At 48.1% G+C, this 27,710-nt stretch overlaps 1 protein-coding gene and 1 long non-coding RNA gene across 4 annotated transcripts in view; one reads left to right on the top strand and one right to left on the bottom strand.

The window, feature by feature from the left end:
• Positions 1 to 14,007, bottom strand: part of LOC147344557 (uncharacterized) — a 14,965-nt gene extending 958 nt beyond the window's left edge. The window contains exons 1-3 of one of the 2 annotated variants that reach the window (XR_015155452.1): positions 13,874 to 14,007; positions 1,035 to 1,127; positions 306 to 406 (exon numbers count right to left, since the gene is read on the bottom strand). This is a non-coding gene — a long non-coding RNA (uncharacterized LOC147344557). Of the gene's footprint in view, positions 1 to 305; positions 407 to 1,034; positions 1,128 to 13,849 lie in introns of both variants that reach the window. The other variant, XR_015155453.1, reaches the window with a different exon arrangement.
• C26H10orf143 (chromosome 26 C10orf143 homolog) overlaps positions 14,007 to 27,710 on the top strand; it is a 25,750-nt gene continuing 12,046 nt past the window's right edge. For both annotated transcript variants that reach the window (XM_086378151.1, XM_086378152.1), the window contains exon 1: positions 14,007 to 14,154. In XM_086378151.1, coding sequence (XP_086234277.1) covers positions 14,086 to 14,154 — 69 coding nt within the window. In that variant the 5' untranslated portion in view covers positions 14,007 to 14,085. The remainder of the gene's footprint in view (positions 14,155 to 27,710) is intronic.

Raw genomic sequence — 27,710 nt, 5'->3', positions numbered from 1 at the left:
TGTGTAATCTTGAGTCAAACATTTTACATATAAACAGTGGTGTGTGTGTGTGTGTGCAGGTGTGTCTGTGTATTTATTCTCCAGGTTATTTTGGAGTTAATTTTCTGTTGCTGTTTGTAATTCTTGTTTAAGGATATAAATGGCTTTGCTGTCACAAACAAGATCCCTTGTAAAATCCGAGGTAATTCTAAAGCGAGCTAAGAAGTCTTAAGCAGTAAACCCCTTGGGGCTATGTGGCTCTGAGATGTCCTGTCTCAGAGGGGACCCTTCCACCCTGGAGTTCACAGGCCTTCCGTCCCACTGACCTTGGCTCTCTCGAGGGCCACTTCTGCGTTTAGCTCTCTCCTCACAGAGCCGATGTCTGGAGTATCCGGCAAGCGCCGTGAGCAGAGCTGGCCCTTCCTACCTGTGCAAGGAATTCAGGGTATGCTGAGAACACACACCCCTTAAAGAATACACCCTCCTGTACAGTGCTGGGGGCCAAGCCACGGCCAGTCGGTGATTCTCCCACACGAGGACAGAGCCGTCCCAACCGGGAGAGCTAGCTGGTTTAACCAGTGACACAACAATCCTATGTTCGACAAAATGCCTCACAAGTCTGCCACACCTACAAAGGCCTTCTTCCCAGCCTCTCTGTTACCTAAACAATAACGGTGGCATTTCCTCCAGGTGTAGGGCAAAGGAACACCAACTATCTTTTTTTAATCATCTGATATCTGTATTCTGTTATTTATTTCACATGGAGGATAATCACTTTACAATACTGTGATGGTTTTTGCCACCCATCAATACGACTCAGAAATCTGTATTCTTGAACCTCTCCAGTGCTGTCGGGCAGGCTGTGTGAGCCTTGGCCAGCCACAGCCCCCTGGAGTCCAGCAGGCAGGACAGGCAGGGACGCTGGTGGTCTCCCGCTGAGCAGCTGTGGGAGCCCCCCGCCCCACAGTGTGGCAGCCGCTGCTCCTGCTGCAGCTCAGGGGCAACTCCAGGAAGGTGGTGTAATAGTACAATAACCGCGCGTGAAGGGAACAGACCTGGATTTGCATCAGATTCTGAAAGCGTTCCCAGTTCCCATGGTCTCTCGACTGGCTCACCCACCTCAGATTACAATGGCTAGGATGATTTTTCTGTTAAAAAAGAAAAAAGAAAAGAAAGAAAAATTTCTGACTTTAAATTTCTTCCTCTAGTACAAAACAAGAAAGGGAAAAGCAAATGATTTTTAAATGATGCTTTAGGCTCTATTGCCCTGTGAAAGTGAAAGTCACTCAGTCCTGTCCATCTCTTTGCAACCCCATGGGCTGTAGCCTACCAGATTCCTCTGTCCATGGAGTTCTCCGGGCCAGAATACTGGAGTGGGCAGCCTTTCCTTTCTCCTTCCTCCTTTTCTTTTCCCAACCTAGCGATTGAACCCAGATCTCCCCCATTGCAGGCTGAGCCTGCAATGAGCCACCTAGGGAGTTGAGTTTACAGCTGAGCCAGCACGGAAGTCCCCTGTAGTATGTATATAAAATAAATGGGTCGGTTCCTGCCCCATTACTAGTGTCCACCCTCCCAAACACACACATTTTGGGGGTGGTGAGTGCTCTCTTGCAAGCATTTATCACCTTGAACAGCAAGTAAGTTTAACTTATATTCAAAACACATTTTGCCCATTTGTTTCTTTATCCAGGGGATTCGAGTTCTCTGCTCTTGCCGTGTCTGTACCAGTGCCACCATTCTCCTTTTCCTGACCCTCGGTGTCCTCATGTTCCTTCCCTATGACTTGGCGGACCTTTATTTTGTCTTATTTCAACCTTTGAAATAAAACACAAAAGTCTGAAAAGATAAAAGTAAACCTGGGTCAGGATTTCACGTTCTCATGATAAAGCAGCCAAACCTCCTTCAGAGCAAAGCAGAAACCTTATGAAATAAGCTTGACTATTTTAATCAGAATAAATATCTCATAGAAACATGTCGATGCCCACATGACCTTCAGACTTTCCAGCTATGACACACGTTCTTTTTTCAGTCCGTGGTCTGTTGAGATACACGGCGGGGAAGGTCTCCTTCCTAAGATAAGAGGAGAAGTCGGGACCTCCCAGCAGGCAGCCCTTTACGGTGTGGACCTGAGGGAGGAAGCAAACACGGCCCCCAGCCCTGGCTCTGCCAGGCGCCGAGCCCCTCAGAGGTCAGGCCGCAGCGTCCCCAAGGCTGAGAAGGACGAAGCAAGGCTCCGGGGGCCTCAGGGAGGTCCTGCTACGCCACGCCCCCAGCCCCTCCCCCCAGGAAGCCCCTCCTCCTGCACCGCTGTGTCGGACGCCCACTGCCCCAAACTCTCAGGCCTTTCTCTCCGACGGGTGAGGACCCGCAGGGGGCTCCTGCCCACCTGGATGAGAGGCTGGTTTTCCAGTTTCCGCACATCCTCTGTCGCAGCTTCACAGCTAGAAATGACCAGATGCGCATCACAGGGATTCCTGGCCACCTTGCTTTTTTTCTCCCCTTGTATCAGGTCTTACCCCGCACCGAGTTATTATTTGGCATAACTGTATTTACCCTACAGAAACATGTCCTTTTACGACGGGACATAAATATTAAATAACAGTGTTCTGGAATTCCCGTCCACTGACGCAGCTAGGGGAGTTGAGTTTAGAAGAATCCCGAGGCCTACTCCGATCCCTAAATGAGATGTTTTGTTTTAAGGACAGCGATTTAACACTATTTAGCAATCCCTATGGAGGGATTTGTCTCTTCTTTACCGAAAGATGTAGTATGTGAGTTTGTGTGCCTTTGCTTTTGTTTTATAATTTCAAACACTCAGAAAAGATGGCATTCACTGGCAATCAATTTATTTTGATTGATAAAAAGGGGTTAATAAAAGCCCCTCAGAAATAAAAAGAAGGTGACTAGTGATATATCTTTCAGGGAGCCTTCTTTCAGCTGCGCATAAACAGAGCAAGCTGTTTTACTTCTCCCCAATAAGTCTTCTCCCCTTGTTTTCTCTACCTACCGAGTCATTTATAATCCTTATTATTTCCAACCCACATGCTAACGCAGCCTCAGTCATATTTCCACAGCCTGGGGCTTTCTCCTTACTATGTTGTGAGAGCCGAGAGGCAAGAACACCCTATAATTTATATGAAAATACATGCCAAAAATGGATTGTCAAACATAGCCAATGTGGCTTCATACGCTTGCAAATAAAAAAATTTTAGGATGAAATATATAACATCGTGCTAAAGTTTCCACCTACTGCCGAAACATAGCACAGCACAGAAAGTACACTCGTGTCTGCATTTGACAATCATTATGCAGCAATTAGAAGCAGAGGTAAGTTAGAATGAGATAAAATGTTCAAATCTAAAGTTAATACTTTTTCAAGCACATATGTGGTTTACTAATATTTTAATTTTTATACAGCACCTATGCAGAAAATGCAAAATGACAGACTATAAAATCCCTGCCCACTGTATGTAGCAAGTCTTTACAGTCCTGTTATGGGATGGATGGAGGCACATATGTTTTACAATATCGTACAAATCTCTAATTTGCACTAGTTGTAAAGCCTTTCAAATAATTTTCTATTTTTGATCATCCCTGAAGAGCACATGTACAATGTCAGGAAATAATATAGGGAAATGGCTTAGATCCCAAAGGGCTCCATGTAGGGGCATTATTTTGAAAGTTGAAAATGGTGGTTTATTATTATTGTTATTATCATTATGATTTGCCTTAATGAAATAAACCTGGATCATTATAAGGATTGCATTTAGAAAAATCTTATACTGAGTCTTGCCATAAAAAAAATAATAATAACCTGAGAGAAAATAATGTGGAGACAAAACCATGACCCTTAGGAAGACGAACATGTGCTGACTTTCTAGAAAGACGGGCATCCTTCGGACTCTAATCGCCTTGGGATGGAGCAGCTGTTCATGATGAATGGGACCCTAGAGGTACCCATGTGCTGTCCACCTGAAGACCAAGGCAGGAGAGGCGGCTGACCGTGGGGCCCTGTAGGCAGTCCTGACCAGCCACTCTTTAGTAACACTTTGACTGGGGCATGGAAGCATAAGATAAAATCACAAAGACAAGAAGTGAGCTAGTGGATGGCTTGTGCATTCCCATTGTTTCATTGTCCCACCTAACATCCCAGAAACGTCGGCTGTCTTTAGCTGAAAACAGCCCAGAGTGGGCAGGTGACCCCACACAACTACCTCTGCTGAACGCATTCATTCATCGGCTCAGCCCTGAGCACCCTCGCTGGGTCTCCTCTGTGCTGGGCACTGGGGACACAGATTTTTAGAAAGAGAAGCCCTTGGCCGCACACTCCCACGCGCGAACCACCTTGAGCACAAAGGTGGGTCAGAATAAAGATTATTCACGTCCGTGCACAGCAGAGGCACCCCTTGAGGAAGCCCACGGGGGCTCTGTACCCACCAGCCGTGCCTGGAACCTCGTGCGGGGACATCAAGGCCCCTGGGGCAACTAGCAGAGCTGTTTTGTTTGTTGAATTGTTGCTGTGGTTTGCTTGGCCAAACTCACTGGGCTTCAGGAAGACCTGCGACAAAAGGAGGAGGGTTTCCACGGGAACGAAAGGCCAGGGCAGGAGAAGACATCCAGACGGAGCTGTGTCTGAATTCAGGTCCGCCCTTCAACCTTGTGCAGCCGAGTCTCTGAGGCTGACGTCTCTTTCTTTATCCGAACCTGCAGACAGACCTGCAGCGTTGCTGCGAAAGTGAAGTTGCTCAGTCGTGTCCGACTCTTTGCGACCCCATGGGCTGTAGCCTACCACGCTCCTCCATCCTTGGGATTTTCCAGGCAAGAGTACTGGAATGGATTGCCATTTCCTTCTCCAGAGGATCTTCCCGACCCAGGGATGGAACCTGGGTCTCCCGCATTGTAGGCAGACGTTTTACCGTCTGAGCCACCAGGGAAATATGCAGCCTTGCTGCGAGAATGACAGCAAGCAAATCAAGGGTGCAGGAGTGACCACTAAAGATGGTTAACGACCGATGGGCGGGGACTTCCCGAGCGCCGACTGCAGGCCAGGCTCCGCCCCGGGGAGGCCAGCCCTCCGGGGGCACAGAGACCATCACTGGACTGAAAAGAAAGAAGCTGGCTCCCCAAGGACGACTGCCCTGGGGGCTGGAGTCAGGCAGACGGCGTGGGGGTGGGGCTTAGCTTCTCTCAGCAGGGGATGGTTTCCTCAAGCTCCGGAAAATAAGGAGAGCTATTGCCCTTTAGGGAGACGCCTTTCCAGGCAAAGATGATAAACAGCATTGTCACAGAATATCTAAAGAAATTGTGAATTTCAAAGGAATGAAATAGTCAATAATCTATACTAGTGCCCAAGGAAGTTCTGGGAAATTTTTTAAAATAAGAGGGCAAGAAGAAAGGAAAGAGCATTTATTAAATACTAACTATGTGCCAGGCTCTGTGCTTCTGGCCATCAGTATGTAAAACAGGGGTTTCCCTGGTGGCTGAGTGGTAAAGAATCCACCTGCCAGTGCAGGAGACGTGGGTTTGATCCCTGGGTTAGGAATATACCCTGGAGAAGGAGATGGCCACCCACTGCAGTATTATTTTTTACAAATGTCATTAAAGATTTAAAGGAGGAAGTTTAAGTCGGTGGAAAAGTAGAAGTAATGACTTTGCAACAGGTGAATCAAAAGTTTCTCACCCCCTTCTCACAAGACATATACAGACACACAAGACATGTATGTGTGCACACAACCTCCCACCCATTAGAAAGACTGTGAAGAGCATGCTATCAAAGGCAACCCACAGCTACTCCATGAAGCCCTGACATCCCTGAGAGGCTTTACTCCCATTTTATAGATGAGGAGACTGAGGCTGTGAACGCTCCTCTCAACATACCTCACTAGTTAAGCAGACAGAACCTTTCCAGAATCTTCCTGGACTCTGAATGATCCAGTGCCTGGCTAGGAAAGACTAGAGGTTCCTCCCACCAGCCACGGTGAACTGCAAACGTGCCAAGTACCACACATCATGCTGGGCACTGTACAGGGTCTCACAGTAAACTCGGAGTGCCCCACTACAGAAGGGACAGTACACACACACACACACACACACACACGATTGTTCTTGTTCAGTCACTAAGTCGTGTCTGACTCTTTGTGACCGCATAGCTCCTCTGTCCTCCACTATCTCCCAGAATTTGCTCAGATTCATGTCCATTGAGTCGGTGATGCCATCCAACCATCTTATCCTCTGTCACCCCTTCTCCTCCCACCTTCAATCTTTCCCATCATCAGGGTCTTTTCCAATGAGTTGGTTCTTCGCATCATGTGGCCTAAGTATTAGAGCTTCAGCTTGAGCATCAGTCCTTCCAATGAATATTTAGGGTTGATTTCCTTTAGGATTGACTGGTTTGATCTCCTTGGTGTTCAAGAAACTCTGAAGACTCTTTTCCAGCACCACAATTCAAAAGCATCAATTCATTGGCACTCAGCCTTCTTTGCTTCCCTTGTGGTTCAGCTGGTAAAGAATCAGCCTGCAATGCAGGAGACCTGGGTTGCATCCCTGGGTTGGGAAGATCCCCTGCAGAAGGGAAAAGTTACCCACTCCAGTATTCTGGCCTGGAGAATTCCATGGACTATATAGTCCATGAGGTTGCAAAGAGTCAGACATAACTGAGTGACTTCCACTACACTTCAGCCTTCTTTATGGTCCAACTCTCACATCCATATATGACTGCTGGAAAAACCATAGCTTTGACTATATGGACATTTTTCAGCAAAGTGATGTCTCTGCCTTTTAACCCACTGTCTAGGTTTGTCATAGCTTTCCTTCCAAGGAGCAAGCATCTTTTAATTTCATGGCTGCAATCGACATCCACAGTGATTTTGCAGCCCAAGAAAAGAATATCTGTCACTGCTTCCACTTTTTCCCCTTCTATTTGCCATGAACTGGCAAATACACACATGCATAAACTGAAGGGTTAATTCATTGGAAAAGATCCTGACACTGGGAAAGATTGAAGGCAGGAGGAGAAAGGGATGACAGAGGATGAGATGGTTGGATGGCATCACCAACTCAATGGACGTGAGTTTGAGCAAACTCCGGGAGATAGTGGAGGACAGGGAAGCCTGGGGTACGGCAGGTCATGGGGTTGCAAAGAGTCAGACACAACTGAGCGACTGAACTGCACTGAAACTCTGCCCCAGTTAAACTCTTCATCCCCCTCCCCTGGTCGCCAGAAGCCACCACGCTGCTGTCTGTCTCTGTGAGTCTGACTACTCTACTACTTCACAGAAGTAGAATTCTTTTGCACTTGACCTTTTGTGACCTGCTTATTTCATTTTGCATAATGTCCTTAGGGTTCATTCATGTTGAAAACCGGTGCTGGAATTTCCTTTCTTTGAAGACTGAATAATATTCCATTGTATGGCTGGATCACGTTTTGCTCGCCTTCACCCACCTGTGGACACCTGGGTTGCTTCCACCCCTTGGCCATTGTGAGTGGTGCTGCTCCTTGCTTTTCATTATTCAGTGTAGATACTCAGAAATGGAATTGCAGGATATGGTAATTTTATCTTTAACTTTTTAAGGACATACCATACTATTTTTAATAGTGTCCGCATCATTTTACATTCTCATCTGTAACACACAACGGCCCCAATTTCTCCACATTCTAGCCAACACTTGTTAGTTTTATAATAGCCCTTCTAATGGGTATGAAGAGGTATCTCATTGTGGTTTTGATGTGCATGTTCCCTAATGATTAGTGATGTTGAACATCTTCTCATGACCATTTGTATATTACCTTTGAAGAAACATCTATTCCAGTACTTTGTCCTTTTTTTAATCAAGTTGTCTGAGTTGTAGGAGTTCTTTATGTGTTTTGGATATTAACTCCTTATCAAATATATAATTTGCAAATATTTACTCCATTTTGGGGGTTGCCTTTCACTGTGCAATAGCATCTTTTCACAAAAATTTTACATTTTTATATAGTTCAATTTACCTAATTTTTCTTTTATTGACTGTTTCTGGCATCATATGCAAGAATCCAATGTCATGAAGCTTTCTCCTGTTTTATTCTGTTATTGTATGTAATACATTAGAATAGTGAATACTTCAAACTATCACTTTTTAGATACTTTGTATTTTTAAAGTCTTAAGTTTTAAGATACAAGAATCTAAATATATGAGGTAAATAACAGGAGAGGTTTAGTGCACATCTTTTGGTTGGTACCCAGATGGCCCGTGTTTGGTAGTGTGCTACACTAAACTGTGTCGTTCCAAACATACCAATTGTATTAAAGGAAAAAAGAATCGTGACACTTGTTAAAGAATAAGGCGGCCTTAATGCAGGGGGACCACTGGGACAGGTATAGGGACTACTGAAATGGAATTTTGTGAGCGCAGAGAGAGTGGGCTCAACGCTAAACACAAGGGAAAGGGGGAATTTATAGCCAAGGAGCATGGTAGGGAGAGTGGGGTTGTGGATGGAAACTTTCTAAGAGGAAACATCATGTATAAGGGGAGGTTCTGGCTAAGTTAACCTAGCAGCATTCTTGCTGAACGCAGAGCACCATGATCAGACATCCCCTGGGGGACGGTGGAGGATGAGGAGCCCCATCAGAGACCAAGGGTGATCAGAGACCAGGGGCGAGGGCTTCCGGCTAAGTTGACTCAGCAGAATTTGTGCCAAAATTGGAAAATGCAGGGGTGAACCTGGGAGCCTGAAGGTCACAGCCTAGTTGATAAGAGGATTCAGAGAAGCCTGACTAGAATTTGGTCAAGGAGACCACCTGTTCCTTCCTCAGGGACTAAGCTTCTGTGCCCCTATTAGCCAACGTTTGGATCAAGCATCTGAAAAAGCAGCCCTAGGTGCAAAGAGCAGTGAAACTGAATGACCAAGCAGGTCATTTAATCTCAACTGCAAGACACATACAAAGCTTTTAAAGTAGAGGTAGTAATATAGGTCTACAATAATACTTTACTTTCAATTCTGAAATGCAAAACGTTCTAAGACTTAGAAGTTTTCCCCTAAGTGAAAGTAAAGTGAAAGTCGCCTAGTCGTGGCCGACTCCTTGCGATCCCATGGACTATACAGTCCATGGAATTCTGCATGCCAGAATACTGGAGTGGGTAGCCTTTTCCTTCTCCAGGGGATCTTCCCAACCCAGGGATCGAACCCAGGTTTCCATTGCAGGCAGATCCTTTACCAGCTGAGCCACAAGGGAGGCCCTAAGTTTGGAGCAAACTCATTTGAACTAACATGGAGACTGAGACTATTTACAGCCTTTATATATCCCATTTCCGGGTAATATTTGTGACTATTCACACATTTTTGCTACAGAAATACTGTCTTTGATTATATGTGGTTCCAGACCCCACTGAAAGTTTCTTGTTGTATATATACTGCCCTTTAAAACAGAATCCAAAAAACTTTGAATTCCAAAACCACATCTGGCCCCAAGGTCCCCCACACGCATATTTACTGAGCTCTAGCGGACATTTAGAGAAGGCAGTGGCACCCCACTCCAGTACTCTTGCCTGGAAAATCCCGTGGATGGCGGAGCCTGGTGGGTTGCAGTCCATGGGGTCGCTAAGAGTAGGACATGACTGAGCGACTTCCCTTTCACTTTTCACTTGCATGCATTGGAGAAGGAAATGGCAACCCACTCCAGTGTTCTTGCCTGGAGAATCCCAGGGACGGGGAGCCTGGTGGGCTGCCGCCTATGGGGTCGCACAGAGTTGGACACGACTGAAGCGACTTAGCAGCAGCAGCAGCGGACATTTATTTTCTTAGTTTACTGTGTACAAGGCAATGATCTGATATACGTATATACTGCAAAGGGATTGCTAGAACAAGGTATGTTAACACATCCAGCACCTCACAGAGTTACATTTTGTGTGTGTGGTGTGAGATGTTTTAAAACGTACTCTTAAGCATCTTTGAAACATATAATACAGCACTGTTAACCATATCATCACCATGCTGTATATTACAAGCCCAGAACTTAATTTCCTCGTCACTGGAAGGTCCCAATGGTTGTTGGCACAGGATTAACTAGTAGTCCTAGAAATATTACCAGTACTATCGAGTATTCAGTTTGTATCAGTCATTGTTCTAAGTACTTTATGTAAGTACCTCATTTAATCCTCCCAATACCATGTGAAAGTGAAAGTGTTAGTGGCTCAGCTGTGCCCAACTCTGCGACTTCATGGACTACAGCCCACCAGGCTTCTCTGCCCATGGGATTTTCCAGGCAAGGATACTGGAATGGTTTGCCATTTCCTTCTCCAGGGGATCTTCCCAACCCAGGCATCAAACCTGGGTCTCCTGCACTGCAGGCAGATCCTTTACCAACTCAGCTACCAGAGAAGCCCATCCTCTTTTACAAACGAGAAAACTGAGGTAATTAGCTATTTAACCTGCTGAGTATCATGTAGCAAGTAGCCCAGCTGAGTAGGGCTTCATGCATTTCACCACAATGGATAAGGATAGGTCTTTGTAACAAAACAGCTTCCAATTGCAGAAGAGTAAACTTACAGTGACTCAAATATCAGAGATGAGACAAGAAATCTGAAGATTGGTGGGCTGCTGGTTTTGGTTGGTTCATAAGCTGCTTTTGAACTATTAAGAAAGCTGAGCACTGAAGAATTGATGCTTTTGAACTGTGGTGTTGGAGGAGACTCTTGAGATTCCCTTGGACTGCAAGAAGATCCAACCAGTCCATCCTGAAGGAGATCAGTCCTGGGTGTTCACTGGAAGGACTGATGCTGAAGCTGAAACTCCAATACTTTGGCCACTTGATGTGAAGAACTGACTCATTTGAAAAGACCCTGCTGCTGGGAAAGACTGAAGGTGGGAGAAGGGGATGACAGAGGATGAGGTGGGTGGATGGCATCACCAACTCAATGGAAAAGAATTTGAGTAAACTCTGGGAGTTGGTGATGGACAGGGAGGCCTGGCGTGCTGCAGTCCATGGGGTCGCAAAGAGTAGGACACGACTGAGCAACTGAACTGAACAGCTTTCTTTATCGTCCAACTCTCACATCCATACGTGACAACTGGAAAAACCATAGCTTTGAATAGACAGACCTTTGTTGGCAAAGTAATGTCTCTGTTTTTTAATATGCTGTTTAGGTTGGTCATAACTTTTCTTCCAACGAGCAAGTGTCTTTTAATTTTATGGCTGCGGTCACCATCTGCAGTGATTTTGGAGCCTCCCAAAATAAAGTCTGTCACTGTTTCCATTGTTTCTACATCTACTTGCCATGAAGTGATGGGACCAGATGCCATGATCTTAGTTTTCTGAATGTAGAGTTTTAAGCCAGCTTTTTCACTCTCCTCTTTTACTTTCATCAAGAGGCTCTTTAGTGCTTTGCTTTCTGCCATAAAGGTGGTGTCATCTGCATATCTGAGGTTTGATATTTCTGCCGGCAATCTTGAGTCCGGTTTGTGCTTCATCCAGTCCAGCGTTTCTCATGATGTACTCTGCATGTAAGTTAAATAAGCAGGGTGGCAATATACAGCCTTGATGTACTCCTTTCCTGATTTGGAGCCAGTCTGTTGTTCCACGTTCAGGTCTGTTGCTTCCTGACCTGCATACAGATTTCCCAAGAGGCAGGTCAGGTGGTCTGGTATTCCCATCTCTTTCAGAATTTTCCACAGTTCGTTGCGACCCACACAGTCAAAGGCTTTGACATAGTCAATAAAGCAGAAGTCGATGTTTTTCTGGAACTCTTTTGCTTTTTTGATGATCCAATGGATGCTGGCAATTTGATCTCTGATTCCTCTTCCTTTTCTAAATCCAGCTTGAACATCTGGAAGTTCACGGTTCACGTACTGTTGAAGCCTGGCTTGGAGAATTTTGAGCATTGCTTTGCTAGCATGTGAGATGAGTACAATTGTGCGGTAGTTTGAGCATTCTTTGGCATTGCCTTTCTTTGGGATTGGAAGGAAAACTGACCTTTTCCAGTCCTGTGGTCACTGCTGAGTTTTCCAAATTTGCTCTCATATTGAGTGCAGCACTTTCACAATATCATCTTTTAGGATTTGAAATAGCTCAACTGGAATTCCATCACCTCCACTAGCTTTGTTCATAGTGATGCTTCCTAAGGCCCACTCGACTTCACATTCCAGGATGTCTGGTGAGTGATCACACCATCATGATTATCTGGGTGGTGAAGATCTTTTTTGTATAGTTCTTCTGTGTATTCTTGCCACCTCTTCTTAATACCTTCTGCTTCTGTTAGATCCATACCTTTTCTGTCCTTTATTTTGCCCATCTTGGCATGAAATGTTTCCTTGGTATCTCTAATTTTCTTGAAGAGATCTCTAGTCTTTCCCATTCTGTTGTTTTCCTCTATTTCTTTGCATTGATCATTGAGGAAAGCTTTCTTATCTCTCCTTGCTACTCTTTGGAACTCTGCATTCAGATGGGTGTATCTTTCCTTTTCTCCTTTGACCTTTGCTTCTCTTCTTTTCACAGCTATTTGTAAAGCCTCCTCAGACAACCATTTTGCCTTTTTGCATTTCTTTTTCTTGGAGATGGTCTTGATCCCTGCCTCCTATACAATGTCACAAACCTCCGTCCATAGTTCTTCAGGCACTGTGTCTATCAGATCTAATCCCTTGAATCTATTTCTCACTTCCACCGTATAATAGTAAGGGATTTGATTTAGGTCACACCTGAACAGTCTAGCGGTTTTCCCTACTTTCTTCAATTTAAGTCTGAATTTGGCAATAAGGAGTTCATGATCCGTGCCACAGTAAGCTCCCGGTCTTTACAAGGTGATTAAGCTCTGGGCTTGTAATATACAGCATGGTGATTATAGTTAACACTGCTGTAGTGTGTATTTAAAAGATGCTTAAAAGTAGGTTCTAAACCATTTCACACCACACACACACACACACACACACACTGTAACTGTGTGAGGTGTTGGATATGTTAACTGTACCTCATTCTAGTGATCATTTTGCAGTATATACATATATCAGATCATTGCATTGTACACAGTAAACTAACAGAACAGTAAAAGTCAGTTAGAGCTCAGTACATAGACTGTGGGGGACCTTGGGGGCACATCCCTCTTTAAACAGGGAAGAACATCTGTCCTAGAGACAGCCGTGCACCAACAGACCCATCAGCCCATCACTGTCAAAGGATTAGCTTATACCAACTTTAATGAAGCATAAAGGATCTCAGGCTCGACGCTTTGGTGCAGAACGTAGCGGGGGCTCCGCGGTGGGATGCACGGTCCAGCCTGGACATACTGGCGGACTCCTGCGCCTCGGCCCTCTGAGAAGAGGGAGGCGCAGCTAGGCCCAGGGCTCCGCGGGTGGGACGGCACAAGACCCGAATCCCACACCGCACGACGGCCGCGGGAAGCACGACCTCGCTTGCTCCTTCCGCACGGCCCGAGGGCCCCGGCAGCTCAGAGCTGCGGCTTCAGATAACCGAGGGTGTTCCCAGCGCCTCTGGACGAGAAGCCACCGTGCACCGGGCAATACCAGGCTGGAGAACACCACGCGCTGAAGCGTGGCTCCCGCCCGGAAGCGAGGCGGACTCCCAAGGACTACAACTCCCAGACACGCCAGCGCTCCTCCGCTCTGACAGGCCCGCTGCGCCACCTATCAGCCAACCAGCGACAGCAGACGGGGCTCAGGGACCAATCACAAGAGGAGAGGCAGGCGCTCCTCCTGCCGATCGCAGGCCCGAAGTCGAATCGTGGCGAAACCCTAAACAGGTTCTCTGGAGCCCCAAGGCCGACACAGTGACCGGAGAAGAGACAGAATCAACGACCTAGGGCAGTGACGGTGACCGGCGAAATGACAGAATCAACGACTTAGGGGAGTGACAGTGACTAGAAAAGTAACAGAACCAACGACCTAGGGAGGAAATCTCCTCATCACCTCAAACTTCTGGCTTCCGCTACTCCAGCCTGTCGCCGCGCCAGCCAGAGCTCGCGAGTTCCTGGCGGCGCCCCGCCCCCAGCACTTTATTGGCTCCCTTGGGGCACGTGCGCTAAGAGGGCGTGGTCTCGGCAGCCCGGGCTGGGCCGGGAGGGCGGCACCTGACCGCTATCGGCGGTTGGAAGGCCCGGCCGCCTGGGGCCTGGGGTCGCATGGACACCCTGGCGCTGGGCCGATGGCGACGGCGGAGGCCTGAGGATCTGCAGGTCCCGGGGGACGCGGTGAGTCCCCCGGGGCCCGGGCCTTGCGAAAGGGAAGACGGCAGCGCTGGGCAAACGCCCACCGGGTCTGGCGACTACTGGCGCCTGAAGCAGGAGGAGGCCGGGCCCAGGCGGGCTGCGCGCGCCCGCTTGGGCGAAGCGTAGTGGGCGCGGCCTGAGTGGGGCCGACCGCCTCTCAGGCCGCGCCTGCGCAGAGTTGCGGGCCCGGGCGGGCAGAGCGCACCCGCTTGGGCGGAGTGCAGTGGGCGGGGCCTGGATGAGGCGGCCCTCTCCTCAGACTGCGCCTGCGCAGAGATGCGGGCCAGGGCGGGCGGTGTGCGCCCGCTTGTGTGGGGCCTGGGTGGGGCGGGTCGCCCCTCAGGATGCGCCTGCGCAGAGATGCAGACCCGGGCACCTCGGTGTCCTGGAAACCCAGGGCTGGTCACATGGTTCAGGGCTGCAGCGGAGGCCTCAGAGGTTCAGTGTCCAAAGTCAAGGGTCCTCCCGCCTTCTGCGCGCAGCTGTTCCTGAGTCAAACCGCCACGTGCAGGCGCTGGGCTGGGTGTAGTATGGGTGCCAGGCCAGCCGACACTCCAGTCGTTTGCTGCGAAAGAGCAGGGTAAGAGGTGATGGGTAATGGGAGGGTCCCTAATCAAGCTCGGGGTGGGTGCATCGTCGAGACTATGCGAGGCTTGAAGGGAAAATTAGTGTGGGTAGGAAGTACGTAGGGAACCGACAGAAGCCCTGTGGGATTGGGATGAGGGCAGAGCCTCTGAGCTGCGCTCTTGTCCAACAACTCTGCCTGCGAATCGCCGGTTCTGATTTCGTCTTGTTTACTTCAGGGATCCCTCTAAGAGCAGCAGCCATGTGCCGCCATACCGAGCAACAGAATTATTTATATTCTTCTTCGACTCCTCCCGGCTCCATAAGCATGGCGTGTGCCTTCCCAGTTAGTACAGGCAACCTTTTTCTCCAGTGTTTTGCACAGCCTGTCAGGAGTGAGGCGCTTTCTCCCTTGAAGCCTCTTTCTTCGCTGCCCGCTGCCTGACCGTGAGCTAGTCTCACTTATGTTCTTGATGCAGCGCCCCTCCACCTGGTGCCACCTCAGGGCATAGGCTAAGCTTCTGTAACAGGGAGACTTCACACCATCCCGGCTCAGACCTGAGGGGAGTTTGGTTCTGTGCATAGCAGTATGGAGGTGAGCCCAGGGCAGTGGAACAGTTCGGTCCAGTTCAGTCGCTCAGTCGTGTCCGACTGTTTGCGACCCCATGGACTGCAGCAGGCCAGGCCTCCCTGTCCATCACCAACTCCCAGAGTTTACTCAAACTCACATCCATCAAGTCGGTGATGCCATCCAACCATCTCATCCTCTGTCATCCCCTTCTCCTCATGCCTTCTAGTGGTACCCAGATCAAAGACATCCACGCACCCAGTCTCATTCTGTCCGTGGCTTCAGCAGCCCCCTGTCCTCCAGACACCTGTGTGTTCAACCTCTCAGCTGTGTCTCGTTCTTTGCAACCCTGTGCATTGTGGCCCGCCAGGCTCCTCTGTCCATGGGATTTCCTGGGCAAGAATACTGGAGTAGGTTGCCTGCTTCAAGGCATCTTCCTGACCCAGGGATCGAACCCATGTCTCTTGTGTCTCCAGCATTGGCTGGTGGATTTTTTACCACTGAGCCACCTGGGAAGCCCCATCCTCCAGACGGCGGGAAGTAAATAGGAAAGTGACACGATCATCCTGACATTTAAAGGGCCACCCTTTCCCCAGAGCAGCTTTGTGGGAAATGAAGGGGATGGTGGTCAGAGGGGAGGCACAATATATAGATGGTGAGAGGTGTCAGAGGCTCAGCCTGAGGGGAGTGTAATGGCAGCACACACACGTGGCTGTGGGTTTTGGAGGAAGAGCCGGCAGGTCTTGCTGGTGAGTGGGTGTGGCAGGGAGTGTGAATGGGGAAGTCCAGGTGACCCCCAGGGTTGTGGCTCGAGCTCCTGGGTGTGCAGTGGTGCTGTCACCGCAGGAGAGGACATCTTGGAGACATTTAGCTGAGGTGTGGCAGATTCTGCCAGTCCTCCAGTGGCCACCATGTGGGTTATCAGTTTCACAACAGCCTGTTGGGATGCCCATATGACCAACGAGGAAACTGAGGTACAGAGAGATGAATCAACTAGCAAGTGGTGGTTACTTCAGTTCAGTTCAGTCGCTCAGTTGTGTCCGACTCTTTGCGACCCCATAAATCGCAGCACGCCAGGCTTCCCTGTCCATCACCAACTCCCGGAATTCACTCAGACTCACGTCCATCGAGTCAGTGATGCCATCCAGCCATCTCATCCTCTGTCGTCCCCTTCTCCTCCTGCCCCCAATCCCTCCCAGCATCAGAGTCTTTTCCAGTGAGTCAACTCTTCGCATGAGGTGGCCAAAGTACTGGAGTTTCAGCTTCAGCATCATTCCCTCCAAAGAAATCCCAGGGCTGATCTTCAGAATGGACTGGTTGGATCTCCTTGCAGTCCAAGGGACTCTCAAGAGTCTTCTCCAACACCACAGTTCAAAAGCATCAATTCTTCATCGCTCAGCTTTCTTCCCAGTCGAACTCTCACATCCATACATGACCACAGGAAAAACCATAGCCTTGACTAGCTGGACCTTTGTTGGCAAAGTAATGTCTCTGCTTTTGAATATGCTATCTAGGTTGGTCATAACTTTCCTTCCAAGGAGTAAGCGTCTTTTAATTTCATGGCTGCAGTCACCATCTGCAGTGATTTTGGAGCCCAAAAAAATAAAGTCTGACAGTGTTTCCACTGTTTCCCCATCTATTTCCCATGAAGTGGTGGGACCAGATGCCATGATCTTCGTTTTCTGAATGTTGAGCTTTAAGCCAACTTTTTCACTCTCCACTTTCACTTTCATCAAGAGGCTTTTTAGTTCCTCTTCACTTTCTGCCATAAGGATGGTGTCATCTGCATATCTGAGGTTTTTGATATTTCTCCCAGCACTCTTGATTCCAGCTTGTGCTTCTTCCAGTCCAACGTTTCTCATGATGTACTCTGCATAGAAGTTAAATAAGCAGGGTGACAATGTACACCCTTGACGGACTCCTTTTCTTATTTGGAACCAGTCTGTTGTTCCATGTCCAGTTCTAACTGTTGCTTCCTGACCTGCATACAGATTTCTCAAGAGGCAGATCAGGTGGTCTGGTATTCCCATCTCTTTCAGAATTTTCCACAGTTTATTGTGACCCACACAGTCAAAGGCTTTGGCATAGTCAATAAAGGAGCAATAGATGTTTTTCTGGAACTCTCTTGCTTTTTCCATGATCCAGCAGATGTTGGCAATTTGATCTCTGGTTCCTCTGCCTTTTCTAAAACCAGCTTGAGCATCAGGAAGTTCATGGTTCACATACTGCTGAAGCCTGGCTTGGAGAATTTTGAGCATTACTTTACTCGCGTGTGAGATGCGTGCAGTTGTAACTACCGCAAGTAGTGGTAGTAGGTCCTAAACCCTACCAGCGCCCTCCAAAGCTTGTGTTCTTAACCACTGGGCTATACAGCTTCCTCCGGGGGGCTTGTGGAACTAAAACATGAGACTTGAAAACGAAGTCCAAAGTTGGCCATAAACTGATGAAAGGTATGATGCGCCGGACTGTCAGGGATGGGAGCCATAGGTCACTGTTGATCTGAGGAAACAGGAAAGGCTTAGTAGAGGAAACCTTGAGTGATCTTTCAGGTTGGAGTTGGTGGGATGAGGTGCCCAGGCTGAGGCTCCAGCACTTCCAGACTATTAGCAGACAGGATGAGGGTGTGTAGTGCTGGGGTGTGTCCTGTCTCCTGATCTGATAGAGTCCTCGTTTACGTTGCATTGTTTTTGCAACATTGTTTTTGTCCTAGTTTTTGATCTGACAATCTGGCTTGAGCTTCATAAAGTAGCCATGTTCTTCCCTCCATTTTCCACTCTCGTTCTCCGTCTCTCTCATACACACCTGTTCAGAGTTTGGTTACTCGGGAAGCATGAGTCCCTTCGTACCTCTGTGACAGCCCAGTGGCTCTGCACCCTGTGTGCTAAAGCCAGCAGAAGAGATCAGGAGCTGCGGCCACCAGGACCATCTCTGGAATGAGGATTCTCATGAGCCAGGGCCAGGAGTCTCTCCTGTCCTCTGGGGAGTGTCCTGATGATGGTGAGGTCAGTGAATGTGGTGGCAGTTACATAGCAGTAGTGCTTATCCTTTCTGTTGCATAGACTTTTTACAAATTCTTTTTCTGAGCACCTACTGTGTACCAGCACTGTTCTAGGCTCTGGAAGAAGAGAAGTGAGGCCTTGCTTAGGTTGACCCTGTGACTGGGCATCCAGTGCCTGGCTCCTTGCAGTCCCTAACCACCACACTCACCGCACCTTTCAGAATGGAAATGTCAACCCAGACGCCCAAAAATTCATGTCTACGCCTCAGCCTTCTATCTCCCTAAAGACTCTTTTTCCAAAAAAGCTCTGTAAAGAGCAGGCTCTCTGGGCAGAGTACTGGTTGCCCACAGAGTTACCATTTCCAGTGCACTTCAGTCTTTTGTATATTCTTATTTCCATCTGGTTTAATTTTTGGTTTTCTTCCTGAAGGAGTTACTTTAACATACATTCTCTGGTGGCTCAGATCTGCCTGCAATGCAGGAGACCTGAGTTTGATCTCTGTGTTGGGAAGTTCCCCTGGAGAAGAGAATGGCAACCCACTCCAATATTCTCAAAGCTCAGGTTGTTACCACCGGCTGTAAGTCAGAAGTCCCCACCACCCCCTCCTTAGATCCAGTGACCTCTGGAGCCGCTCATAGAACTGCGGCAGCCCTCGACTCACCGGATGATGAATTATCTGTAAAGGGTATCGAAAGATGTGAGTCCACAGCCGTGGGAGGCACATGGAAGATGGGGTCCGGCCCAGAGGAGCTGTGTCCTCCTGGGGCCCGGCCACACGCCGCACCAGCTCCCAGTCCCGTCCTGAAAGCACACGGAACCCCTCTTTCTTGGGTTGCACGGCGGCCTCTGTGATGCAGCTTCTGTCCCCTCCCCACTCCCCAGAAATTGGAGGGTGGCACTGAAAGTCCCAAGCAGCTCCTCTTGGTTCCTCAGGCAGCCAGTCCCCCCAACCCCCTCAGGTGCCTGCCAAAAGTCACTTCATTCGCGTGAGTAACAGGGCACCCATTCACCTTTATGGCTCTGAAGTGACCTCAGGAACCGAGGACTAGAGACTGCGTGTTGCCACAGAAAATACCCCCATTGTCCTGGTCACTTAGAAATTCCAGGGGTTTGGGGACCTGCAGTCCAGGAACCTGATGTATCTTAAAAATACATTTTGGTCACCTGAATGACTATATATATGTGTGTGTGTCTGTGTGTAATGTACATATTTTTTATATACATATCAGTTCAGGTTAGTCACTCAGTCATGTCCGACTCTTTGCGACCCCATGAATTGCAGCACGCCATGCCTCCCTGTCCATCACCAACTCCTGGAGTTCACTCAAACTCAAGTCCATTGAGTCAGTGATGCCTTCCAGCCATCTCATCCTCTGTCGTCCCCTTCTCCTCCTGCCCCCAATCCCTCCCAGCATCAGAGTCTTTTCCAATGAGTCAACTCTTCGCATGAGGTGGCCAAAGTACTGGAGTTTCAGCTTTAGCATCATTCCTTCCAAAGAAATCCCAGGGCTGATCTCCTTCAGAATGGACTGGTTGGATCTCCATGCAGTCCAAGGGACTCTCAAGAGTCTTCTCCAACACCACAGTTCAAAAGCATCAATTCTTCGGCACTCAGCTTTCTTCACAGTCCAACTCTCACATCCATACATGACCACTGGAAAAACCATAGTCTTGACTAGACATATATACCTATATAAATAAATAATAAGTATATATATAATAAATGGGAGTTTTGCAGATTTGTATCCTAGTGAAGTTCACTCTGAAAGTGCACAGATCAGTGGTTTTAGTGTAGTATGGAGTTGTGTAAACACCATCACAACCTGATTTCAGGACATTTTCATCACCCCAAAAGAAGCCTGGTCCCCAGTCCTGCTGCTCCCCCACCCCTGAGCAGCCACCAGTCCACTTTCTGTCTTCTGCTGACTGTCCTGTGCTGGCCATCTCATGTAAATGGAACCACACAATATTTGGTCTCTTGTGACTGGCTTCTTTCACTTAACGTAAGCGGTTCATCCATATTGAAATACATATCAGTATTTTATTTCTTCTTGTCGCTAAATATTGCATTGTATGAATAATGCCACGTTTTATTTAAGCATTTCTCCGTGGATGGGCGTTCGGGTTGCTTGCTCTTCGGGGATTTCTGAGGAAGGCTGCTGTGAACGTCCAGGTACAGGCTTTCCGTGTGGACGTGTGTTTTCATCTCCCTTGGGCAGGTGTTTCGCTGTGGAATTGCTGAGTTATTAGGTAACTCTGTGCTTAGCATTTTGAGGAATCACCAAACTGTTCTGCAAAACAGCTGCACTATTTGAATTCCCACCAGCAGCAAATGGGGGTTCTGTTTTCTCCACGTCCTTGCCAACACTTTTTTGGATTATAACCATTCCAGTGGGTGGGACATGGTATCCCGTTGTGGTTTTGATTTGCATTTTTGTAATGACTAATGATGTTGAACATCTTTTCATGTACTTACTGACCATATGTATATCTTTGTCAGCAGAATTCCTATTCATATCCTTTGCCTGTTTAAAAAATTGTGCCATCTTGTTGAGTTGAAAGACTTCTTTGTATATTCTGGAGACAAGTCCATTAGCGTGCATACAGTAAGCAGTTTTGGATATTGATGAAATCCAGTTTATGAATTTGTTTCTTTTATGAGTCATACTTTTGGTGTCGTATTTAAAAAATCTTTGCCAAGCCCAAGATCACAGAGATTTTGTCTTATGCTCTCCTCTAAAAATTTAATGTTCTCTGCTCTTACATTTAGCTCTCTGATCCATCCCAAGTTCATCTCTGTGTGGTTAGGGCCCTGAATTCCTCTTTCTGCATGTGGATAGAGTTACGCCAGCACCACTTCTTATGAAGGCTCTTCTTTCTCCGTTGCGTTGTCTCAGCAGCCTTGTCAAAAGTTAGTTCACGGTAAACGGAAGGGTTTATCCTGGACTCTCGTTTCTGTTCCATTGGTCTCTGTGTGTGTCCTGTGCCGTTACTGCACTGTCTTGATTACTGTAGCTTTATGTTAAGCTTTGATATATTTTTCATGCATTTTTCAGTTTTTAGTGCTTCTTTAATACATGTCTCAGTCTTGTCTCCCCAGTTTGACTTAACGCACGCTGAGCCCCAGGTCTGGCATTTCCAGTCATTGGACTTCAGGCAAGTTAGCTGGGGTTGGTGGACTTCACGTTCTTCACGTGCAGAACAGAAGTAAAATGCCCTGCTTTGGCAGCACAGGGCTCTACTTTGCTGCTGAAATAACAAATATAGAAACACTCCATGCTGTAGTTTTTTTTTAATCATTGCAAGGACAGTTACTAGGTCCCACCTGTGGTAAATAGATTTTTTTATAATTTAGGTTTATACTGTCCTTGTAAATCATGCATGCAAAATTAGTGCTCAGTCTAGAGTGTGTGTTTATGTCTTTTCATTTTCATTGGAAGTCAAAGAGTGGTTTTTCTTCGCTCTCCTCCACCACCTTCCTCTGGGGAGCCAGCTTTCATGGAATCACAGTGGTGCCCACGGCTTACCTCGCTTGTCTCCTCATCGGTTGCTTTCTCTTTCCTGAGCAGGACTTGGTCTGGGGTGTGGACGCAGGTCCGTGCCCGGGACGGGGAGGAGTCTCCTGGAAAGGGCAGCTGATGATGCACAGCATCCCGACGTTATGGTCCCTGTGGCTGAAGTCCCAGGGCACCTGGCCACACGGGGTTGAGAGTAGGCACCCTTGCTTCTGCTGGTTTCTGTGGTTCGGTCTGTGCTGCAGAAAGCAACACCCCCAAGAGCGCAAGGTCATTTCCAAGCGACTGTCCCCGAGGGGGGATCTCTGCACGCTTTCTTTCTCGGCGACAGTCTGCAGGCCTCTTCAATCCTGCTCTTCAGCCCTAGCAGTTCTGTCTCAGAGCTGGTGGATGTCCGCGTCAGCTGCTCCAGCCAAAGTGAACTTTCTTTACTGTGACAGCAACTTTCTGATAACTGGGACTCAGTCAGCATCACACATTTATGATACAAGTGATCTTTAGAATAAATTCCACTGGTCAATAAAAATCCTTAAAATACCTTCAAATGAAAGATGAGATTATTGTGCGTGTGTGTGTGTGTAGTTGGAGAGTTACCTTTAATTGCATTACCAACTCTGACAATTTACATTGGTATTCTAACTTAGAGTATATGTGCTTAACATATATTAGCGTATATATTACAAGTGCTTGACTTAAGGCTTTTCAAGAACCTGCCACTTCCTTGCTGTGCCGACTGAAGAGAATTCACAGGGTGTTTCTGTCAAAGCACTCAAGGAAGTTGGCCTGTTCTTTCTTTACCCTTCATGTTCTGTTTGCGTGCAAAGTCGGGAAATGGGTTTCCAGAGGGGGGTCCTGTCAAGGGTCTTCTCTTACTCAGCTGTGTTTCTTTTTCAGCTCTTCTCTGGCGAGATTGCTGCTTGATAGATCTTCTGTAGGTATTAAGTAACAGGGTCTTTGTGTTTATTCAGGATTTGAATTTTGTTTAAACGGCGCCAGAGCCATTTGTTGTTGTTTGGTCATGTCTGACTCTTTGCGACCCCATGGACTGCAGCACGCCAGGCTTCCCTGTCGTTCACCATCTCCCAGAGTTTGCTCAAACTCATGTCCATAGGGTTGATGATACCATCCAACCATCTCATCCTCTGTCGTTTCCTTCTCCTCCTGTCCCCAGTCTTTCCCAGTATCAGGGTCTTTTCCACTGAGTTGCCTCTTCGCATCAGGTGGCCAAAGTATTGGAGCTTCAGCTTCAGCATCAGTCCTTCCAATGAATATTCAGGGTTGATTTCCTTTAGGATTAACTGGTTTGATCTCCTTGCAGTCCAAGGAACTCTCAAGAGTCTTCTCCAGCACCGCAGTTCGAAAGCATCAATTTTTCGGTGCTCAGCCTTCTTTATGGTCCAACTCTTGCATCCTTGCGTGACTACTGGAAAAACCATAGCTTTGACGGTGGATGTTTGTCGGCAGAGTGATATCTATGCTTTTTAATACGCTGTTTAAATAGCTTTTCTTCCAAGGAGCAAGCATCTTTTAATTTCATGGCTGCAGTCACTGTCTGCGGCCAGATGGTAAACCTTCACGTGCCTTGATGAAGGCTGACTGAAGCCTCTCTAGAAGGGAGTGGGGGAGAGCGAGGCATGTAACACATGCGTCCTGGACTTCAGTGCTTCTCAGCCCCAGTTTTCCCGTGGTGCAGGCCAGTCCATGGTAATTGGAATATTTGCCGAGTAAATATGTGAGTCAGTGTCACATACAGCCAGCTTTCACTAATCCCTGTTTAAAGCAGAAAACATGAATGACTTCATCCCCTCGGCCAGCGGAGGGCCCCATGTTCCCTGGAGGAGCCCAGCCCTCGATGACTGACTGTGTGGCTCCCCTTCCCCCGCCACGTGGGAACCCAGCCCCCGCCACCGGAGCCTCTTGAGGAGTGTCCACCGTGGGTGGCCACAGGTCTGCTGACCCGCTGTGCCAGGCGTTGTTTGACCCCACAAAGAAGTTAGAATCCGTCTAACTCATCAAGAAACACGGAGTGTGTAGACCTCCTCGGGAAGCACACTTCCTGCCCGTCCACACCCCTCTGCCCTCCTGTTTGGCAAGCGATGTTCCTCAGAAAGGAGCACGGGGCTGCGATGTGACCGCAGGAGGAGAGTCGCATCCTGCGTGTGGATGACGCGGGGCACAGCCAGTATCCCCACTTCTCTTTGCCCGATTTTTTCTGGCCGCACTGCGTGGCATGCACGATCTTTATTCCCCGACCCAAGATGGAACTCAGGCCCCCTGCGGTGGTCGCACAGGGGCTTACGCACTGGGCCACCAGGCAAGTCCCGCCCAGATAGTTGGGAGTTGGCAGGACACCCCTTTACACAGCATGCCCCTTTCTGCAATGTGAAAGCTGAGCAGATCCTGAGTAACCGGAGGTCGTGGTCCTTGGTCTTTTCTTCCTCAACCCTTCCATCCGACTCAGGCGGAACACAGAAGGCGGCACCATTTCCAATTACGAAGGCGATTCGTATGATGATGGCGGTATTTGGCAGTACTTTGATACACTGGAAAATAGCAAGGAAATCAGATTAGACCTGGAAACTAAACTTAAGGGTTACGTAGCAGAGCCTGGCGTTAAATTTAAACCAGAAGGACCCTCAGTAGTCCCTAGGAACGGGCTGTGCGTCCTCTAGGGGAGACAGACGTAAGCTGGGGGGGTGCCGGCCTCGTGTGGACCCAGGTGGCAGGTTGCTGGGGCCCCTCAGCTGGAGTTTTTCCCTGCGGACTTGGGACCACGTCGTGGAGGTAGTGGGGAGCTCTGCTCTCCTCCGCGGTGGTGACAGCGTGTTGGGGTATTTTACATGGTTCATTTCAGGAGGAATAATGACGATTTAGAAACTCTAGGACATGGTGTCTAGAAGAGGAAGATTCTGGAAAGCCTCTCGGATATGGGAGAGTGAAAGAGCAGGAATGCTTGGTCGGAGAGAAGCATCCTCAGAGGTATCCAAGAACCATCTTCACACGTGGGAAGGACTTTTGTCTTACACACGTCTCTCTTTATGTCACTCGGGAGGGAAAAATTAGGCTTGTGGAAAGGTGACTTGGCTTATATCCACATTCTAGATGTGTGGTATACACTAGAGCAGGTGCAGGCTTTTTATCTTCATTTTTAAAACTTCATTTCCAAGTAGTTTTAGACTTATAGAAAGGTTGGGGAAAAGCAGCTGTAATATAGAGAATTCACGTGAACAACGTACGTGGGCACAGTACGATTGGCAGGCGGCCAGGCTCGCCTCGTGCACGGCCGTTGCCCGGGCTCCAGCCGTACTCCAGCCTCGCCTGATGTCCCGCTAGCACCCTTTTCCTGTCCTGGATCTCTTCCAGGACCCACACTGTGCCGAGTCCTCACCCCTCCAGTCACTAATGCGTCCCTCCAGGACCCCACACTGCGCCGAGTCTGCTCACCCCTCCAGTCACTGACCTGTCCTTCCAGGACCCCACACTGCGCCGAGTCTGCTCACCCCTCTAGTCACTGACGCGTCCTTCCAGGACCCCACACTGCGCCGAGTCTGCTCACCCCTCTAGTCACTGACCTGTCCTTCCAGGACCCCACACTGCGCCGAGTCTGCTCACCCCTCTAGTCACTGATGCGTCCTTCCAGGACTCCACACTGTGCTGAGTCCTCACCCCTCTAGCCACTGACACGTCCTTGGTTTCCTGACCCTGGCACGTCTACGGAACAGCGGTCAGCTATCTGGCAGAAGACTCTCCGTCCATGTGGGTTGTCCAGCATCTTCTGTGATGAGGTTAAGACCTCGTCCTTTCTGGCACAAGTATCGCGAGGTGATGTTATGCTTTCTTCGTGCATCTTATGGGGACTGTGATGCCGAGATGTCTCAGTACCATGATGCTGACCTTGTCTCTGGATGAAGATGGTTTCATACCCTGTAAAGTTACCAGTCTTTTCTTTATAATGAATAAATACCTTGGGGGAGATATGTTGAAACTGCACTTAAATTATATTTAATTTATAAATTAAATTATAACTATTATAATTAATAAATACCTTCGAGGAGATACGTTGAAACATGAAAATATTTGTTGAAACTATATGTAAAACAGTTTTAGGTATAAAACTGAAACTTTGTAAGTTAATAAATACCTTGGGGGAGAAAGCATATTTCTTCTTAAGCCTTTGCCTTCTGAGTTAGCATCTATTAGTAAATCTTGCCTAAAATACATTTCACTGTGTGTTTACTTCATGATGATTTTGTCTTTCCCTCATTCATTTAACACTTACTAATCTTTTTCCTGGTGCCCTTTGATACACGACTGTCACTGTACAGTATTGACCTGTACTACAGAATTTTTCCACTTTCCCTCTCCCTTCATCTCTCGTGTTTTAGTGGAATTACTTCCACCATGTCAGAGGACATAACATTTGCACATTTGTCTGTCAGCCTAATTCCACCTTTATTTTAAATTTAGTCTGAGATGTACATCTTAGTACCTTCAGATGCTTACGAAAAATCCTTACCCTGGAATTTCCCCAGTCATCACTGGTTAGTTAGATGAAGCTTACCCTCAACGTAGAATCCTCTGGAAGGGCTCACGGCTGTAGTGGTCTCTAAATTCACCTATGTTGAAATGCTATTTCTGTAACCTTGACATTTGAAGGACAGCGTGTAGATTTTACATTCTTGGTCTGTGTTTTCTCTCACTGAGTTTGAAAGCGTGTTTCTCCATCGTCTCTCTCGCGTGTGGCCTTGGAAAGCCTGATGCCGTTCCAGTTCCTTTTCACCCTCATGGACCTGCGCGCCCAGGGGCTTTGAGGATTTCGTCTTCATCTTTGAAGTCTCCTGTTTTATTAGGACGTCTCCATGTTGGTCATTCCGGGTTAATTTTCCCAGGCGCCGTGTGAGCCTCCATTTTGAGCTTCAGTCAGTCTCCTCTTTCCATGAAGCTTTCTCGGGCTACAGTTTTCAGCCTTAGCTTTGCTGTTACTTTGCTTTCCTCTTTGCGGAACTCTGACTCAGCGAACATTTCTTGCTGCTTTTTCTTCCCTTCCTGCTGCTGCCCTTTTTTAGCCCCCCTGTTTTCTTTATGCCGTTCTCCTTCTCTTGACTGTGCTCCTGCCCTTCTTTGGTGTCCTCTGTTAGTTTTCACTTGAAGTTATCCCCTTCAGTGCACTTTATAGTTTATTCCTCGTTTCCCTCCACTGCTTTCCCGAATCATCCAAGTCTCTCTTGGCTCCTCCCCATTTTTGTCCTTTCTGTTTTTACATCGCTAATTCAGGGTGGTTTTTCATATCCTCACATGTTTTTTTGAGTGTTTAGAAGAGTATTACAATCTCCTTTTGACTCATGTCTTTTTCAGGAGGAATTTTTATGTTTTGGGGTATTTTTTAAAGATTGCCGTTAGGCACCTCCACTGTGGGTGTGGCTGAGCGCAGGTGGAGCAGGTGTCTGCTGGGGATGGGGTCGCGGTGAGCCCCCTGGTATGATGGGCACCCTCACTTGCCAGACCCCAAACTTGCCCTCTCTCTCTTTCTCCTCGCCACCACCCAGCCCCAGGGGCACTGGCCCGCCCCTTTGCCCGTGCCCCTCCCAGGAGCTGAATTCGGAGGAGAACCTCTGTAAGTGCTCTGTCCGTTTTCACTGTGCAGACTTCGGAGCCCCTGCCCGCCTCTGGGCTCTGGGGGCTCGGGCTCCTCCTCGCTGCGCATCCGGGCGCCTTTCCCTCGCTGGTGACCCTGTCCTGTCCCGCTCACAGCATCTCCTCCTGCCCTTCTCAGGGCAGGGCCACGTTGGAGGTGTGGGCTGGAGCGGAGGGGACCTGCGCTGGGATCCTGGCTTTTCTGTCCCCCTGGCCATATTCTCCGATGTCTGCATTCTCCGATTCAGGTTGTGCCCG

This window comes from Bos grunniens, chromosome 26, assembly GCF_055505025.1.
Source record: "Bos grunniens cultivar Pamir isolate PY7600 chromosome 26, Bosgru_T2T1.0, whole genome shotgun sequence".
Classification (NCBI taxonomy): Eukaryota; Metazoa; Chordata; class Mammalia; order Artiodactyla; family Bovidae; genus Bos; species Bos grunniens.
The sequence above is the reverse complement of the archived record's forward strand: the minus strand, read 5'-3'. Positions and strand labels throughout refer to the sequence as shown.